Here is a 17,510-nt window from a genome sequence, read left to right as displayed (position 1 = left end):
ATTCCTGCTAAGAAAGACCTTAGGGAAAATGCTTAAAATGAAAGAATACTCAGCTGTTCATTTTTAAAGAGGGCAGATTATGTAGGTTCAGTTACTAATGAAGAATATGGTTTCAATTTATGAAGAGGATAGAAAAAGGAATATTCTCAAGTAAACACTGTAAGTCCTGGCTCACCCTGGCACTCTACCAAGACACTTATAGTAGCATAGATAACATGAGATAAATAAAATATAAGATACAATTAGGTACATTAAGCCCACAGTGAGAGGACACACAGTTTCCCAACATATACTCAGAGGAGAGAGAGATTGTTTTACCACTAGCTTCATATTTTCTGTTTCTTTTAGTTTTCACCTATATAACAGCTTTCTAGAATGTGCAATGATAGCTGGGTTTTTTTCTTTTTCTTCCTCTAGCCAAAGTGACTATAAATTATGAACCATTTCGTCAGATCAATTCTGACCCAGAAAAAAATGAGAATGGTGGAGAAGAAACACACAATCTACCTCTCAATGATAATCAGGAAGACAGCAATCTTATCACTCTTGATCAGGAAGATTTTATGTCAGGGAGATATTACTGGGAGGTGGACCTTCCGGATGCTGATGAGTGGACTCTAGGAATGTATGAGAAGTGCACAGGTGAAAATGGACCATCCAAAATATTCAGAGTCTTAGAGAAGAAAGGTGGATATAGAGCTCTCACCTGTCCTTCAGAAAAGTCCCCAGAAAACCTTCCCTTGACAAAAAATCTGCAGAAGATTGTGATTTTCTTGGATTATGGGGATGGAGATATTTCTTTCTATGACATGAGTGATGGGGCCCACATCTTTTCCTTCACCAAGGCCAGCTTCTCTGGACCCGTGTATCCCTACTTAACACGTAAATCCATGACACTCTCCCCATCTACAAAATAAATGATTTAGAGGAAAATTTTATATCATGAATACAGTAGTCTGTTCTCTGTAAACTCTAGAACCCAAGCCCCTGATGGGTAAACTCAGGCATGTGGGTCATGGGGCCTCAGTCTAAGACTTCATGAGTCTCCATGACCAGAATTTCTGATTACATCAAGAAATGTTTCTCAAACAACCTGAAGATAAAAATCAGATTTTTGTATTGTTTTGCTTTGTTGTAAATGTTGTTTTGTGCTTTATATCCAGTGTATCACAGACTGATCCTTTTTAAAAATGAATTATTAAAAAAAATGGCATGAATAGAAAATAAAGATATTCATACAATTATAAGTGCAAATTAGTAAATTATTTTATTATTAGATTCAATATAATTAAAATTATTCTGTCAATTTATTCTGAGAGCTTTGTAGCAGTTACTTTATTTTTGTACTTATTTTATAAAGAATTAATGAGAAACAAATATGTACCATCTTTGGCAACACTGAGTAACACTACTAAGGCAATGTTCAAAGGAATCAAAATTGAATAAATCTTGTATATCTAAGTAGTAAAACTTCAACATTGAATAAAAATGACAAGACAGGGCTATTTTCAAATGTTGAAAGAGCAAATTTAAGCTCTGATTTGATACTAAGCTAAGCTATATGTAAAATGCAAATATAATTCTTGGAAAGAAAATGTAAATAACAATCACAATCCAACTATAGCAAAGAAAATGATGATAAAAGAGACCAGGAGAAACCAGAATGAAATGAGTATGTAGAAGTATTTTTTTATTTATTATTTATTTATTTATTTTATGTTTTAGAGACTTCTTACTACAGGGTGCTCACCAGAGGGACAGAGAGATAGGCAAAAGAGATTTCACCCTCTGGGGGTATGGCCACACCACAATCCCTTCACCTCCATTCTCTGTTTTGGATTTTGGGCACACACACACACGTGCCAGAGTTTCAAGCTTCTGGGTCTGGGACTTGAGCCATTGTCAACCATGTGGGAGTCCAGCACCTTAACCACTATGTCACCTGTTGACCCCAGAGGTACTCATCTTTTTGTTTTCCTGGATTGTTTTATTATTATGGATGTCATATATTATCCAGTTCAAAAATTATGCTGTCTCACGTTTTCACAGGATTATCAATTACTATAGCTACTTGTCCTCCCATCTGAACCAGCAAGATGCACATGACTATGGCCAATGGTAAAGCACAGTTACACTCACAAAACAAAATACAATTACACAGTTCTTTCTTCATTTCATTTTCCTTACACTAACACCTGACACAAAGGCTCCACGCTGAAGAATGGAAACCATTTTCTTCTTCATTCTTCAAACTAAACATTAAACTTATCTGACAGGCTAAGTACGGCCTCTTTAATAATTAATGGTACGTGCACAAAAATGTCCTTTATGGTGTGTAAATATTTTTCTATACAGAGTACAAAAATACTTCTCACATTTCGGTTGGTTTTGAGGTTTGGAAAGAAAGAGGGCCGACTCCAGAGGTTTGGGGGCCCACTATAGAGAGGTAAGCAACTCAGGCAGAGACGGGATTTTGTCACAATGGTGGGCCAACCTGAGGAGGAGGGAGTGGAAAGCCCTGATATGAAATGTAAAAGCAAACACTAGGTATCTCTTGGGTGGTGACTGGGCCTGGAAAGTTGTGTAGGGTTGGGGGCAGAAATACCAGGCCATCAGGACAGAATCGGCCAAAGCCTCGATCCCCAATGAAGCAGGAGATATCCAGGCACAAGGAGCCAGGAATGACCTCGACCTATTGCTATGGTGACACAGTGTGAGAAGAAACTGTACATTCACACATACACATGTTTAAGTGTCTTAATTCATGCCAGAAACATGCAGAACAAAATGTCTTGTTCCTTGAGGTGGAGTTACAGAAGCAAATTTGGGTAAAAGATTAGGCCTTGAGGGAGTCCTAGAGAGGCCTCCTATCAGGGTCTGGGTGCCCTGGGGAGAAGGCACCCAAGTTCTCCTGGAAGGCCTTAGAGAAAGGCTTTGGGGCCAAACAGGGCTGAGGAAGAGGAGGGCAGGGAATGAGGAGCAGTCTATTGAGGCGGGCTTCAGTTTACAGTTTTGCCCATCTATCTGGGGTCTTAGAAGCTGGGGACACCTGTCCTGACACCATAGTACAAATTGCCAGAACTTCCCGGTGACAAGACTGAAGAACTAACAGAACCAGTGGTACTTCCATCCTTGCCGTGTGCTGTCGGAAGACGGGTATCAGCCACTTGAGCGTGTTGGGTGGCGGAGGTGGCAGTGGCAGCTGGGTATGTGAACTGCCACGTAAGATAGTGGGGGTCAGCTCTGTGGTGTACAGAGGGTCAGGGGTCCCAGCCTCTGGGGATGCAAGGATAAGAACAGCCCCTATCAGGTTGGGGTGGTGAAGAGTACTCCAAGGGTGGTGTGCATTGGTGGGATTTGGTGTTGCCATTAAGTTGCTCTTGGCCATCTTGATGTTGGCTTTGGAAAACACTAGCCTCAGGGTCTGTGAGTTCTCAGGATCAAAGAGAATACTGTTCTGTTTGTTCTTGGTCACTTCTGCTCCTGCCCAGCTGTGGAAGATCACAAATCCAACAGGATGTTTGGAGGTGAGCTTGATCACAGAGCCTTCCTACCCCTTGAATGGCTAGAAGGGCAGGTAGAGGTCTGTGGGTTTAATGGCCACTACACTGACAACAGCATCTGGACCTCTTCCTCCAGGGTGCTAACGAAGCCCTGCTCGCCGTCTGATGTCAGGCTTCTCAGGGTGTGGGTGAGGGGAGTCAAGGGGGGGGAGGCATAGCTTCTTGTTTCTCTTTTAAATTAATATGCACTGTCTACAATAAGAAAATATATCTCATTTTCCCATTCATTTATTCATTCATTTTTTTTACATAATTTTTTTCCCTCTCTCAATTGTGTAATTTTTTTTTTTTGTAGAAGTTTTTGTTATAGGGCACTTGTGCTCACCAGAGAGACAGAGAGGAGAGACAGAAAGCAAGAAATCACCCCCCCGGGGGGGGATGACCACGCTGAAATCCCTTCTACTCCATTTTCCTCTTGGAATCTTGGACAGATATGCACACATACCTGGTGTGAATTTAAGCTACCAGGTCCAGGACTTGAACCGCGGATGACTACATTGGAGTCCAGTGACATAGCCGTTATGTCAACTGCTGGTTCCCCAAATGGTCTATTTAATGAAGACAAAAACAATACTTATTAACTATTCCTCCAGCCAATAGTGGGGTATATGAGGTGTCTCTTGAGGTAGGAGACTGGGACCCTAAAAATACAGTTAGGGTATAGGCCCAAAATGGAACCGCAAAATGATGAAGCTTTAAAACAGAAACAAAGCATCTCAGCTGCTTGCTCAGAGAGACCTCTTAGAGCAGTGTCTCAGTGATTCACCTAGGCAGCAGGACCTACCTAAAACAAAGGCTTTTTCCAGACCCCACCACATTCCAGGAAGAGGATAAGATAATGATTTCTATAGCCCAAAGTCTCTAGACAAAGACTCTCCTGACCATGTACCCACTCTAAAACTAAGAGAATAATTGGACCCATCCATCATGCTCCCCTCCCCACCATGAGGGAAATATGTAACTGAGCCCCCACCCAGAACAAGCCTGAACAAGGCCCCTAGGACACAAATAAAAACTCCTCTTCCCAGTTTCTCTTCTGCAGCCCATTTTCCAGGACCCTCCCCTCTTAGGAGCTTTGCTTTTCCTTCCCTCTCCTTCCATAAACTCACTGTTTTTCTATAACTACTCTCTGTGTCTTCATCTCTAATTCTTCCTGAGCTGGGACAAGAACCCATGTCTCACTGTGAGTGCTGGGCCTGATCACCCCTGCGCCCCCGCATTCGTCAGTCTTATGTAACTGAGAGCACATAAATTAAACATGCTGTAATGTGAGTATACTTTAGATTTGTGTGATCATTAACATGCAGTTGGACTGGATCCGATTCCAGATTTATCAAGTTTAAAGGACTCTTTCTAACAACACAAGGCACCTATATCACTCTGAAATTACTAAAATAATTTTAACAGCATTTTAAAAAATAGGATTATTAGCCGAAACTGCCAAGTATCATAAACGGAACCAAAATATGATACTGAGAGCTCCAAGACAAAAGGAACTGATTTGATTTGCCAAAAAAACAGTATTTTAAATGTATCTACTCTATTAGGGCATAATGAATATAAGTTCACATTCCATTTATAATTTTATGGACTTAGGTTGATTTAGTCCCTTATTTGGTAAACAGTAATTTTTTTAAAAGAATTATTTTAACTTTATTTACTTGTTTATTGTAATTTGATCAGAAAGGGACAGAGTGAGAAAGAGAGAGGGAAAGTGAGAAAACAAGCCAGCCAGGTCAAGGATTTGAACCACAGTTGGCCATGTGGAAGTCCAGTGCCCTTAACCACCATGCCACTTGCCAGCCCCAAGGTAAAGAGTAAATTTTATGACATGGAATGACATTTTTTCCATCAAAAGTCTATTTTATATTGCATACATATGAAAATTATATTTGGAAATGGCCAGTCATACACAGAAATGTGAATACGTCATCAGTGAAAAGTCATGTGACATTGCATCTTTTTAAAAACTTATTTCATACATTTAATCACTGTATATCATAACAATTTGTAAAATGAATTTTGCCAGCATGCATACACTGCACATGAGTCCAGTTAAAGGTATACATTATCATCAATAGTTAGCTTGTTCTCCATGCTTCCAGTCTTTCCGTTTCCACCATAGAGTGTGGACATTCAGTATACATTAAGTGGAGACATGTGATGTCTCTCTTTCATAGTCTGACTTGCTTCACTCAGCAGTAAATCTTCCATATTTCTCCACTTTTTATCAAATGCCATGGACTTGTACATTTTTATGGCTATGTAGTATTCCATAGTGAATATGTGTCAAATTTTTTCAATCCATTCATCTCTTCCTGGACATTGGGTTGGTTCCAAGTCTTAGCAATTATGGATAATTTTGCAATAAGCATGGATGTGCAAGCCCTTTTCTGACTGAGTGCACTCCTGTCCTTTGGGTAGTGTTAAAAACAAAATTTTAGAGAAACTAAAATTTAAAAGAGTTTATTTAAACAAAGGATGGGCAATTTAAATCAGGCAGTCTCCCAAAAGATGGCTTCCGAGAGACTGGCTACCTTCTTGGTGCATGTATGTAGGAAGAAAGGGAGAGTGACATGTGTAAGAAAGAGAAAGTGTCCTACAAAAACGGAGTGAGGGAGTGAGGTAGAGAAACCATTGGCTTGGTTACTGCTGAAGGTAGGATGCATGAACAGACTGAAAGGTAGACTTTCTGTGATTGACTGAAATGTGTCTAGGGTGATTGGCTGTAACTTAGTAACCAGCTCAGAAAAAGAGACCACCTTGTACCATTTTGGCTTATCCATAGGAATCCAAGTGGGGGCTGGCAGGTGGCGTGGCGGTTAAGGGCACTGGACTTCCACATGGCCAACCGTGGTTCCAGTCTCAGACCGGACTTGAACCCCAGTCGACTACACATGGCAGTTCAGCAACAGAGCCATTACACCAATTGGTGGTCCCAATAAAATAATTATTAAAAAAAAAAAAAGGAATCCACATACGGGAGTACAGCAGCTGCCTTAGGCCAAAATAGTTTAGTTTAACAGTAGATACCCTGGAGTGAAATTGCTGGATCATACAGTAGTTCCATTTGTAGATCTTTGAAGAACTTCCATATTGTTCTCCACAGTGGATGTACTAATTTACATTCCTACCAACGGCGTAGGGTGTAGGACAATTCCCTTTCCCCCACAGCCTCATTACTCATTAGTACTTACAAGATTTTTTGTTTTGTTTTCCTTTTAATCTTAGCCGTTGTGACTAGGGTTAGGTGGTATCTCATTGTGGTTTTGATTTGCATTTCCTTTATGATAAGGGAGGTGAAGGATTTTTTTTAATCTTTTTATTTTTTTTGGAGAGGTTTTTGCTATAGGGTGCATGCGCTCGCCAGACAGACAGACAGAGACAGAGAGATAGAAAGCGAGAAATCACCCCCCAGGGGGAATGGCCATGCCGCAATCCCTTCTCCTCCATTCTCCTCTCAGGATCTTGGGCACACACGCACACGCGCCCAGCGTGAGTTTAAGCCACCGGGTCCGGGACTTGAACCGCGGTCGACTACGTGGGAGTTCAGCAACATAGCCATTACGCTAACTGCTGAGGATTTTTTCATATGCTTTTGGGCTGTTTTCACATCTTTAGAGATTTATCTGTTTAGTTCATTAGCCCATCAAAATGTTTTTTTTTTTTTTTTTTTTTTTTTTTTTTCCGACAAGCTGCTTGAGTTTTCCATATATTCTGGTTATCGGTCCTTTGGCGAAGCATAGTTGTGACTATACTCTCCCATTTTGAGGGTTGCTTCTTTTGCTGAGAAGAGGCTTTTTAACCTGAAATAATCTCATTTGCCTATTTTTGGAATTATTGCCTGTGCTTTAGGGGCCTTATTTATGAAGTCTTTGCCTACTCTGATGTCTCCAAAAATTTCCCCTGTGTTATCCACCAGAAGTTTCACAGTTCAAGGTCTTAGGTTTAGAACTTTGATTCATTTTGAGTTGATTTTTGCTAATGGTGAGAGATGGGGAAACCTCCATATTGTTCTCCACAATGACTGTGCTAGTTGACATTGTGTGCTTTAGGGGCCTTATTTATGAAGTCTTTGCCTACTCTGATGTCTCCAAAAATTTCCCCTGTGTTATCCACCAGAAGTTTCACAGTTCAAGGTCTTAGGTTTAGAACTTTGATTCATTTTGAGTTGATTTTTGCTAATGGTGAGAGATGGGGAAACCTCCATATTGTTCTCCACAATGACTGTGCTAGTTGACATTGCCACCAACAGTGCAGAATAGTTCCCTTTTCACCACAGCCTCACTGGCACTTATAATTTTTTTAAAAGAGATTTTTTTGCTATAGGGTGCCTGCACTCACCAGAGAGAGAAAAAAACAGAGAGACAGAAATCAAGAAATCACCCCTTCCCCCAGGGAGTTAGCCATGAAACCATCTCTTCTCCTCTAGTCTTCTCAGGATTTTGGACACCCAAGCAACCTGCCCTGCCCTGCCCTGCCCTGCCCTGCCCTGTCCAGCATGAGTTTCCAGCCTCTGGGCCCAGGACTCAAACATGGGAGTCCAACAACATAACCATCTGCTGGTCCCAATTTTAAATTTTAGCCATTCTGAACAGGGTTACGCAGTATCTCATTGTGGTTTTAATTTTCATCTCCTTTACGAACAAGGAAATTTAACATGATTTCATATGCTCTTTGGGTGTTTGTATATCTTCCTTAGAGATGTGTCTGTTCAGCTCATTTGCCCATCTTTCTAAAAGGGAATATCCAGTTTTTCCAACATCATTTGCTAAAGAGATTCTCTTATCCTCACTGGTATGCTTTGTCAAAAATCAGTTGGCTATACGTTTTGGGGTTTATTTCTGGGGTCTCTATTCTGTTCCATTGGTTCACATGCTTGTTTTTGTGTCATTACCATGCTGTTTTGATTATCATACCTTTGTAATAAATTATGGTGTCAAGGAACTTTCATATTGTTCTTCTAATGTTTTACTGAATTATTTGCTGAAATAGTGATTGGTGTAGACTTTTTTTTTTTTTTTTTTTTTTTGGTTAGATAGCACATGTCCTCACCAGAGAGAGAAGGAGAAAATATATCCTGCGGAGAATGGTGGTTCTGCCACAATCCCTTCCCCTCCATCTCTTTCTTTCACCCCTTTGGGGATTTTGGACACAAAATCCTATGTTCCTAGCATATTTCTCAAAAATATGTTCTAAAACATATTTCTAAAAAAAATATGTTCCCTGTATATTTCTCAAGTCACTGGGACCAAGACTCAAACCATGATGTCAGTCAAATGGGATCTGGCTAATTTAACTACCAGACCATGGAGCCAGCCAAAGCAGAACTTTTACAAATAATAAGTTTTCTATGTATAAATGAAACCTATTTAATAACAATTGAAATATTCTTGGAAAAATGAAGGTTTCTGAGTTGGTCAGATACTATGGCATCATTGGAACGTCATGACTCATTTTTGCATAGAAAAATACATCCTGACTTTCTTGATTGCCTAATATTACTAATGAATTTGAAACTGGGTATTTGAAAGTACTAGAAGATGCTTTACTTGAAATGGAAAAAATATAGGCAGTATAATTCTTCCATGACAAAAGAATGAAAAAGACTTCATGAATGCACATAAGAAAGAAGAGGAAATGATAGGTCTTAAGATGATCTCTTTTGACCTAAGAAATTAAGTTTCTATTACACACTGTGGTCAATATTAAATTTATAAAAAGGGAAAACATTTTGGGCACTCTATAACTGACATTTTTCTATCCCCACATCTTAAAATGAATGTGTACTGAATTTTCACATTCAAACATCTTCCTCTAAGTTTTCTCCTTAGAGGACTTCAAAGATCTTGAGAAAAACCATGCCTTGGGCCCAGCAGATGATGTAACGGTTATGTCACTGAATTCCCACATGGCCAACTCCCATTCAAGTCCCAGACCCAGCAGCTCAAAACTCATGTCAGGAGCCCAAGCATGCATGATCAAAATCCCGAGAGTAGACTGGAGGAGAAGGGATTCCAGCATGGCCATTCCCCCGGGGGAGTGATTTCTTACTGTCTGTCTCTCTGTCTTTCTAGAAAGTGCATGTGCCCTATAGCAAAAAAATCCAAAAAAAAAAAAAAAGGGAAAAAAAAAAGCCTCTACTATTTTTAGTACATGAATTTTTTTGAGAGATTTTTACCATAAGGTATATGTGCTTGGCAGAGAGACAGAAAGTCTTTCAAGTCCAGCAATGTAACCACTATAGCATCTGCTAGTCCCAAGTACATAAATTTTTAGAGAGACTCCTCCCAGAACTGAGAGAAATAGATTATTAATGCCTCGCCAGTTCATGTACCAAATATTCTTAGCTCCAATAACCCTTTCAGGAATAAACATTTTATCCATGTTGATCTGTTCAGAGGAAATCACTGAACTTATGAGAGAGTTGCCAAGATGAGAAGCTCAGAATCTTTTCCTGGTTTAAATTTCTAAAGATATGAACCTGATACTACTGTGGACCACCACAAAGAGGGGCCAGGGTTAGCCTTGAAGCAAACTTTAACTTGAAGGACTACAGAGGCAAGAGATGGAGGCATGGTCCAGAAACTATTTTATATTTGGAAGTTGTCCATTTGACCATTTTTCCTTGCATAGAAGACATACAGTTTACCTTTATTTTTACATAAGTCAAGTTTTCTAACAAGTTTTTAAAATTTTTTTCTAACATATATACCAATGTCTTTTTTATTGTTATACTGAATACTTAATATGTAGAAAAATAACTTTATTAATCATAAGCACTTTCCATACTGCATTGCTCAGTCAGCCTATGCCATTACTTATCAAGGATGTGCCTAGTGATATGATATAGAACTAGATTCTAAGGTAAATGCTGTATTGCATATCCTGCACTATCTCCTTACACTTTATACATCAAGACTATAATCTTTGCATATCTAGGACATGACTTACATAGCCATAATTAAGACTATCCCTTTTTTTTTCTTTTTCTTTTTTTAGAGAGGTTTTTGCTATAGGGCGCGTGTGCTCGCCAGGCAGACAGAGAGAGACAGAGAGACAGAAAGCGAGAAATCACCCCCCGGGGGGATGGCTCTAAAGATATGAACCTGATACTACTGTGGACCACCACAAAGAGGGGCCAGGGTTAGCCTTGAAGCAAACTTTAACTTGAAGGACTACAGAGGCAAGAGATGGAGGCATGGTCCAGAAACTATTTTATATTTGGAAGTTGTCCATTTGACCATTTTTCCTTGCATAGAAGACATACAGTTTACCTTTATTTTTACATAAGTCAAGTTTTCTAACAAGTTTTTAAAATTTTTTTCTAACATATATACCAATGTCTTTTTTATTGTTATACTGAATACTTAATATGTAGAAAAATAACTTTATTAATCATAAGCACTTTCCATACTGCATTGCTCAGTCAGCCTATGCCATTACTTATCAAGGATGTGCCTAGTGATATGATATAGAACTAGATTCTAAGGTAAATGCTGTATTGCATATCCTGCACTATCTCCTTACACTTTATACATCAAGACTATAATCTTTGCATATCTAGGACATGACTTACATAGCCATAATTAAGACTATCCCTTTTTTTTTCTTTTTCTTTTTTTAGAGAGGTTTTTGCTATAGGGCGCGTGTGCTCGCCAGGCAGACAGAGAGAGACAGAGAGACAGAAAGCGAGAAATCACCCCCCGGGGGGATGGCCATGCCACAATCCCTTCTCCTCCATTCTCTTCTCGGGATCTTGGGCACACACGCACACGCGCCCAGCGTGAGTTTAAGCCACCGGGTCCGGGACTTGAACCATGGTCTACTACGTGGGAGTCCAGCAACATAGCCATTACGCTAACTGCTGGTCCCTATTTATCCCTTTCTTTATCAAACTGTCTCCATGAGCTCATGAGTGGACAAAAAAGTACATTAAAACATTTAATAGTCTATATTTTATACCAAACACCCACTTAGTCTAACAATTCTGGGAGAAAATCTAACTTTTAAAATTCTACCATTTTAACATGAAGATAAAATCTGAATGATAATCAATAAAGTTGATAACATGAGAATGTTTTTTATAAAGATTACAAGTTGAGGTGAAAAATGGAATAATCTCATATATTGAACTTGACTATTTCAAATTAGCAACAATGAAGGTAGCAGGAAAGACATAATAATTAGGTAAGAGAGAAGGCTTTGACCAAAAGAGTACTCTGGAACTTACTTATAAATTTACACACTAGAATCACACATAGAACTCACCATTCTCTAATTTTTTCTAAAAATCACACATAAAGACATTTTTCAGTCGACTCAATACAACAAATACGAGGAGCTGGTTTCTCTGCATTTGTAGGATGGCTGTACATTTTTCTTGGTGTGATCACAGAGTAATGACTTTCCATTTCTTCACAAGCAAGTCTGTTATGTTTATAATCTCATTTCAAAGAGAAACCTTACCTTTGAAGTTAGAGAATATGAAAAATAAAAAAATAAAGTGTCACATTAAAGATGAAATCAAAGTTCACTACATAGCCTTATAGAAGATCATTTATAATTTAACTACCCTCATAATTCTTAGTGGCACACACTAAATTTTATGATGAGCACCACAGAATCATTAGACCCATAAAGACAGTGATATAGATCAAGATCACTTATTAATTGTGGGTGAAATCCTTAATGGGAACAGAGTTCAAAACATATCCTGTTTGTTCAGGTGTGATAAGACAGTCCTTGAGCAATGCCCTGCATGCCACCTCACCCTTCCTTGGAAGGCTCAGGTGAGCTGATAATGGATAAAGGCATGGAGCCATCATGCTAGACCTGTGCTTCTTGATCCTAGATGTATAGAATATTTACTTGAACATATTTTTAAATTACTGATTACCATTTAATTACACTGAGGAGTGACCATAGCAATGATACTTTTTCCAAAGGCCTTTGAGTAATTCTAAATAGTTGGAATTGAGAACTTCTGATATGAAAACCGGTTTAATATTTCAAACCAGTTGAACAGCCAAATGGATTTTCATGTCACAATTCATTGTGTTTTACTACTCAGAATATTTATTTTTTAAGAATAATAAGGATTGTTACTTGACAACTGGATGGCCAAAAATTAGATGATTTTTGTATCCTTACTAAGTAGAGTTTGGAATGAATTTTGTATTTTTTGTTGATTTTGACAGATGAATAAGTCTGCTGTTCTTTCTCTAGAACTGTTACCTCTGACCACCTTCTTATTTCATCCAAGATGAATAAGAAATGCTATGAATTGGCCTAATTCAAGGACAACAGGGTCACAGTTAAAACTGCTTATATTAAGATTATCCCTACCTTTCTATAGTTTAGAGAAATAAGGATAATAGACCCATTCCATAAAGTTAGAAAGGAAAGAAGTTTGGAGAGATCTCTAGTTGTAACTATGTATGTGAACATGAAATAGTAACTCATGTTGGTTTGCATTTTCTTGGTGACTATGACAAACTTGATCATCCATAAATCTTCATTTGTGAAATATTTATTTAAATTTGCTGCCTATTTTATTGAATTAAGTATATTACATATTCTAGATATAATTATTATGTTGATTTTGTTTATATACTTAGGTATTTTTTAATCTATGTAGTGTTTTGCAGTTTTTAGGGTAAGAATCTTGCATATCTTTTGCTAACTATTTTCCTAAGTATTTTATGATATTTGATTCAACTGTAAATAACAAATTCATTTCATTTTCCAAATGATAGTTATTAATTGCTACTAAATGGAAATAAAATTAATTTTTTCATATTTATTTTGGGTGCATATATATGTACATATATTTTAAGAGAAGTTTTTGCTACAGAGCGTGTGCACTCACTGGAGAAACAGACAGAAAGTGAGAAATCATCCTCCCCCAAGGGGAGGATGACCTTGCTGCAATCCCTCCATTCTCCTCTCAGGATTTTTAGGCACGCATGTACACACACCTGGCGTGAGTTTTAAGCCATCAGGTCTGGGAATCAAATCACAGTCGACTGTGTGGGAGTTCACCTACATAATCGCTCTGCCATCTGTTGGTCCCTCTTTTGCATATTTAGACCTTGCTAAAATCATTGATTAATTTTAGTATTTTGGCAGTTTTGTGTGAGTACTAAGCATCTTATCTGTGGGCAATATTATGTTTTCTTACTCTCCAAATTACTTCTATTTCATTGCTTGCCACATGCCTCTGACCAAGGCCTCCAGAATAATAATGACTAAAATTGGTAAGAGTGGACATCCTTGCCTTGTCCTTAATTTTAGGGATGAGGTGAGCAATATAACACCACTTTTTGATGTTAGCTTTTGATTTTTATTAGACATCCTTTAGTAGACTGGGGAAATTTCTTTCTATTCCTGCTTTGCTAGAGGTCTTTCTTATTGTTGTTTATTTTATTTTATTTTATTTTATTTTATTTTATTTTATTTTATTTTTTGGAGAGATTTTCGCTATAGGGTGCATGCACTTGCCAGACAGACAGAGAGAGACATAGAGACAGAAAGCAAGAAATCACCCCCCAGGGCGGATGGTCACGCCGCAATCCCTTCTCCTCCATTCTCCTCTCGGGATCTTGGGCACACGCACACACACGCGCCCAGCGTAAGTTTTAAGCCACCGAGTCCGGGACACAAACTGCGGTCGAGTACATGGGAGTCCAGCGACATAGCCATTACACTAACTGCTGGTTCCCTATTTTATTATTTGTTTTTAATCACACATGGATGTTAACTTTTTTGCTAATTTCCAGAGGCCATGTGCACTCACCAGAAAGAAACAGAGAGAAATGGAGAGGAGAAAATGCTCCCAAATCAGGAATGGTCACATTGTAATCCCTTCTCCTTCATTGCTCTATCCTGTCCAGATTTGGGGCATGCATTTACACATGCCTGGTGTGGTTTTGGATATGCACACACATGTCCTATATGTTTTTTAGGCTGCTAGGGCCAGAATTCCAAACTCTGTTGACCATGTGGGATATGGTTCCCTTAACCAGTAGGCTATGTGGTCACCTGCAAGGATGTTAACTTTTTTATTGCACCCTTTAAGATAATATAAGTTTTTTTTGTTCCTTTATTGTTTTTTTTTATTTTGTTTTTGATTTAATACTTTAATGTAGGGAATTGTACTCCCCCTATTGTCAACATTATAAAAAACTTACACCTCTAATATTAAACTTCACTTGATTATATAATGTTTCTTGTTTATTTTTCTCTTTTATAAGAAATATTTTATTTAATTTTATATATTTATTTATTTTAATTTGATCAGAGAGGAAGAGAGAGAGAGAGAGAGAGTAATAAAGCAAACTGTCAGGTTGGGACTCAAACTACAGTTGGCCATGTGGGAGTCCAGTGCCCTTAACCACCATGCCACCTGCCAGCCCCTATGTTTCTTGTTTATTACCAGATTTTATTTATTACTATTTAGTTAGAATTTTAGTATTTGTGCAATTATACAGATAATCATTTCACTATCTTGATAAAGTCTTTCCATGTACAAAATTTTAAATTTTTTTACATTTGATTTATCTCATTTCTATTTTGTTTTCTTTACTTTGGTATCATTTTAATGAACTTAAAGCCAAATCCAAAGTAATAAAAATGTTTCCTCATTTTCTTATAATACTTTCATAGTTTCAGCTCTTACATTTAGATCTTTAATCCATTTTGATTTAAATTTTGCAAAGGGCATAGTTAAGGGTCACATTTTACTTTTTTTCTTCCTAATATGTGGATATCTAGCACGTTTTTACGGTTTCCTAGCACCATTTGCTATGGAACATCCTTTCTCTATTGGATGGTCTTAGAACTCTGCTGGAATCAGTTGAACAAATATATGAGAATTTATTTCTGAAAACTCAATTATTTTACATTGGTCATTGTATCTGTCTTTATGACAATACCACACACTTTTGATTACTGCAACTTTGGTATTAAATTTTTAAATCCTGTAACTGTGAATGCTCCAATTTTTTTTTTTTTCATTATTACTTTGGCTACTAGAGGCTCACCCCTTTTGACTTCTATTTAAGAGATACATTTGGAATTTTGACAGGAATTGCATTGAACTTGTATGTTATTTTTGGTAATCTTGTCATCTTAATATTAACTCTTGCAATTCATAACCATGGGAAATCAATTATGTTTAAAAAATGTATATCTATATTTGTATATGGTTATCTATAATAAGAAATTATTTTTAAAAATAATTTATTCCAAGGTCTTTTGTTATTTGGATGACACTGTAAAATGTATCTCTTTTTCAAGTTGTATATTTTCTTACTCTTGTTCTATAAAAATACTTTGGATATTATTCTTATATCTAATAACCTTGGTAAATTAACTAATTCGAATGATTTAGGTGTAGCTCTTTATGCATCTTTGAAATATATAATATAAGGCAGAGGGTCAAAGATTAGGATTTATTACACTTAGCCAATTTATACTCTTATATGATAAGTAATCTAAATAAAAATCACATAAAAGTCCCCTATTAATCAGTAACCAACTATAATTATGTACTGACTCTTTTTCTAACAATTCTTTCTTTATTCTGTTTCTGCTCGTCTTTCTTCCTCCCTTTGATTTTGAGATGTTGCCTTAAATGCACGATATTCCATCCCCATATTTATGCTCCCTTCATGTCGAGGTATTGATATTCTTCTGAGGTCATTGGTACTCTTTCTTCTTGGAAGAACTGCTGCAAATTCAACTATATCTCTCCTCTTTAGCAGATCACAAAGTAGACAATGGCACCGTCAATTACTGCCTGGATCACTCTAACAAAAGTTTTCTTACGTCTTATTTTTCTATCACTGCTGTCTATTCTTAACATGCAGCAATATTGATTATTTTATGTTTAATGCAGCAGACATAAGTTGGAGCACGGCATTTTTCTACTCAAGGACTCACAGTGGCTCTCCATTTCACTCATGTTAAAGTCCTGTTAATGGCTTATGTAATGTTCTGTAATCTGTTTCCTTTCTAAACCTTTCTCCTATTGCTCTCCTGGCTTACTTCACATCAGACACATTGTCCTCTTTACATTCCTTGAAAACACCAGGTACATTTTTACCTTATAATTTTTCTCTAGTTGCTTCCTCTGCCTGGAAATCTCTCAGCTAGAAATTCACTTAGATAACTCTCACCTTTCCCTAACTTGTTCAGATATTACCTTTTCAGAGAGAACTATCTAGTCTTACCTATTTAAATGGAAATATATATAAAAATATAGGTGGATAATGCAGGGAAACTCTTGGAGACATCAGAGCAGGCAAAGACTTCTTAAATAAATCCCTAAGGAATGAGCAATAATTTCAAAATTGGACAAGTGGGACTTCACCAGGTTAAAAAGTTTTGCTCAGCAAAAGAAACAATTAGAGTAAATTGATAAGCCTCAAAATGGGATAATATATTTGTAAACTATGCTGCAGATAAGGGACTGATAACTAGAATACATAGGGAATTTTTTTTACAGTGTATTACATTTCCTTTTCCAGAAGGAATACCATTCATATCAGTCAATACAAAAACATTAAAATCCCAATCATTATCATCTCATAGGTTTTCAATTTTTTTCAGATGATTATTATCATTATTATTTCAATTTCTTAAAACATTCAACCACTATTTATCATTTTGCTTGTAAAAGACTTTACTCAACATGAAATACTTCTTAGACCAGTCCAGTTGAGAAGACTATGTATGTCATCATCAACAGGCAATAAAACATATTGGAATCCCACTAATGTCATGGCTCTCTATTTGCTCTCTTGCTATCCTTCTCCATACTCTTCTCCTGCACTGTTCCACACTGTCTTATCATCGTTAACTATTTTCACTGCTTTTTATGCCCTCCAATATTTTGATTTCTATCGTAGAGTGCAGATAGTCGGTATATATTAAGTGGATACA

General features: G+C 37.4%; 1 protein-coding gene and 1 pseudogene across 1 annotated transcript in view; one reads left to right on the top strand and one right to left on the bottom strand.

The window, feature by feature from the left end:
- Positions 1–917, top strand: part of LOC102500547 (butyrophilin-like protein 1) — a 10,772-nt gene extending 9,855 nt beyond the window's left edge. The window contains exon 9 of the mRNA XM_006163685.1: positions 418–917. Coding sequence (XP_006163747.1) covers positions 418–917 — 500 coding nt within the window. The remainder of the gene's footprint in view (positions 1–417) is intronic.
- Positions 918–3,105: 2,188 nt separating this feature from the next.
- The window catches only part of LOC102500135 (RNA-binding protein with multiple splicing 2 pseudogene), a 61,227-nt pseudogene continuing 46,822 nt past the window's right edge, over positions 3,106–17,510 (bottom strand).

Source organism: Tupaia chinensis, unplaced genomic scaffold, assembly GCF_000334495.1.
Source record: "Tupaia chinensis unplaced genomic scaffold, TupChi_1.0 Scaffold142790_1, whole genome shotgun sequence".
Classification (NCBI taxonomy): domain Eukaryota; kingdom Metazoa; phylum Chordata; class Mammalia; order Scandentia; family Tupaiidae; genus Tupaia; species Tupaia belangeri.
Note: the sequence above shows the minus strand (reverse complement) of the source record. Positions and strands in the feature narration are given on the sequence as shown.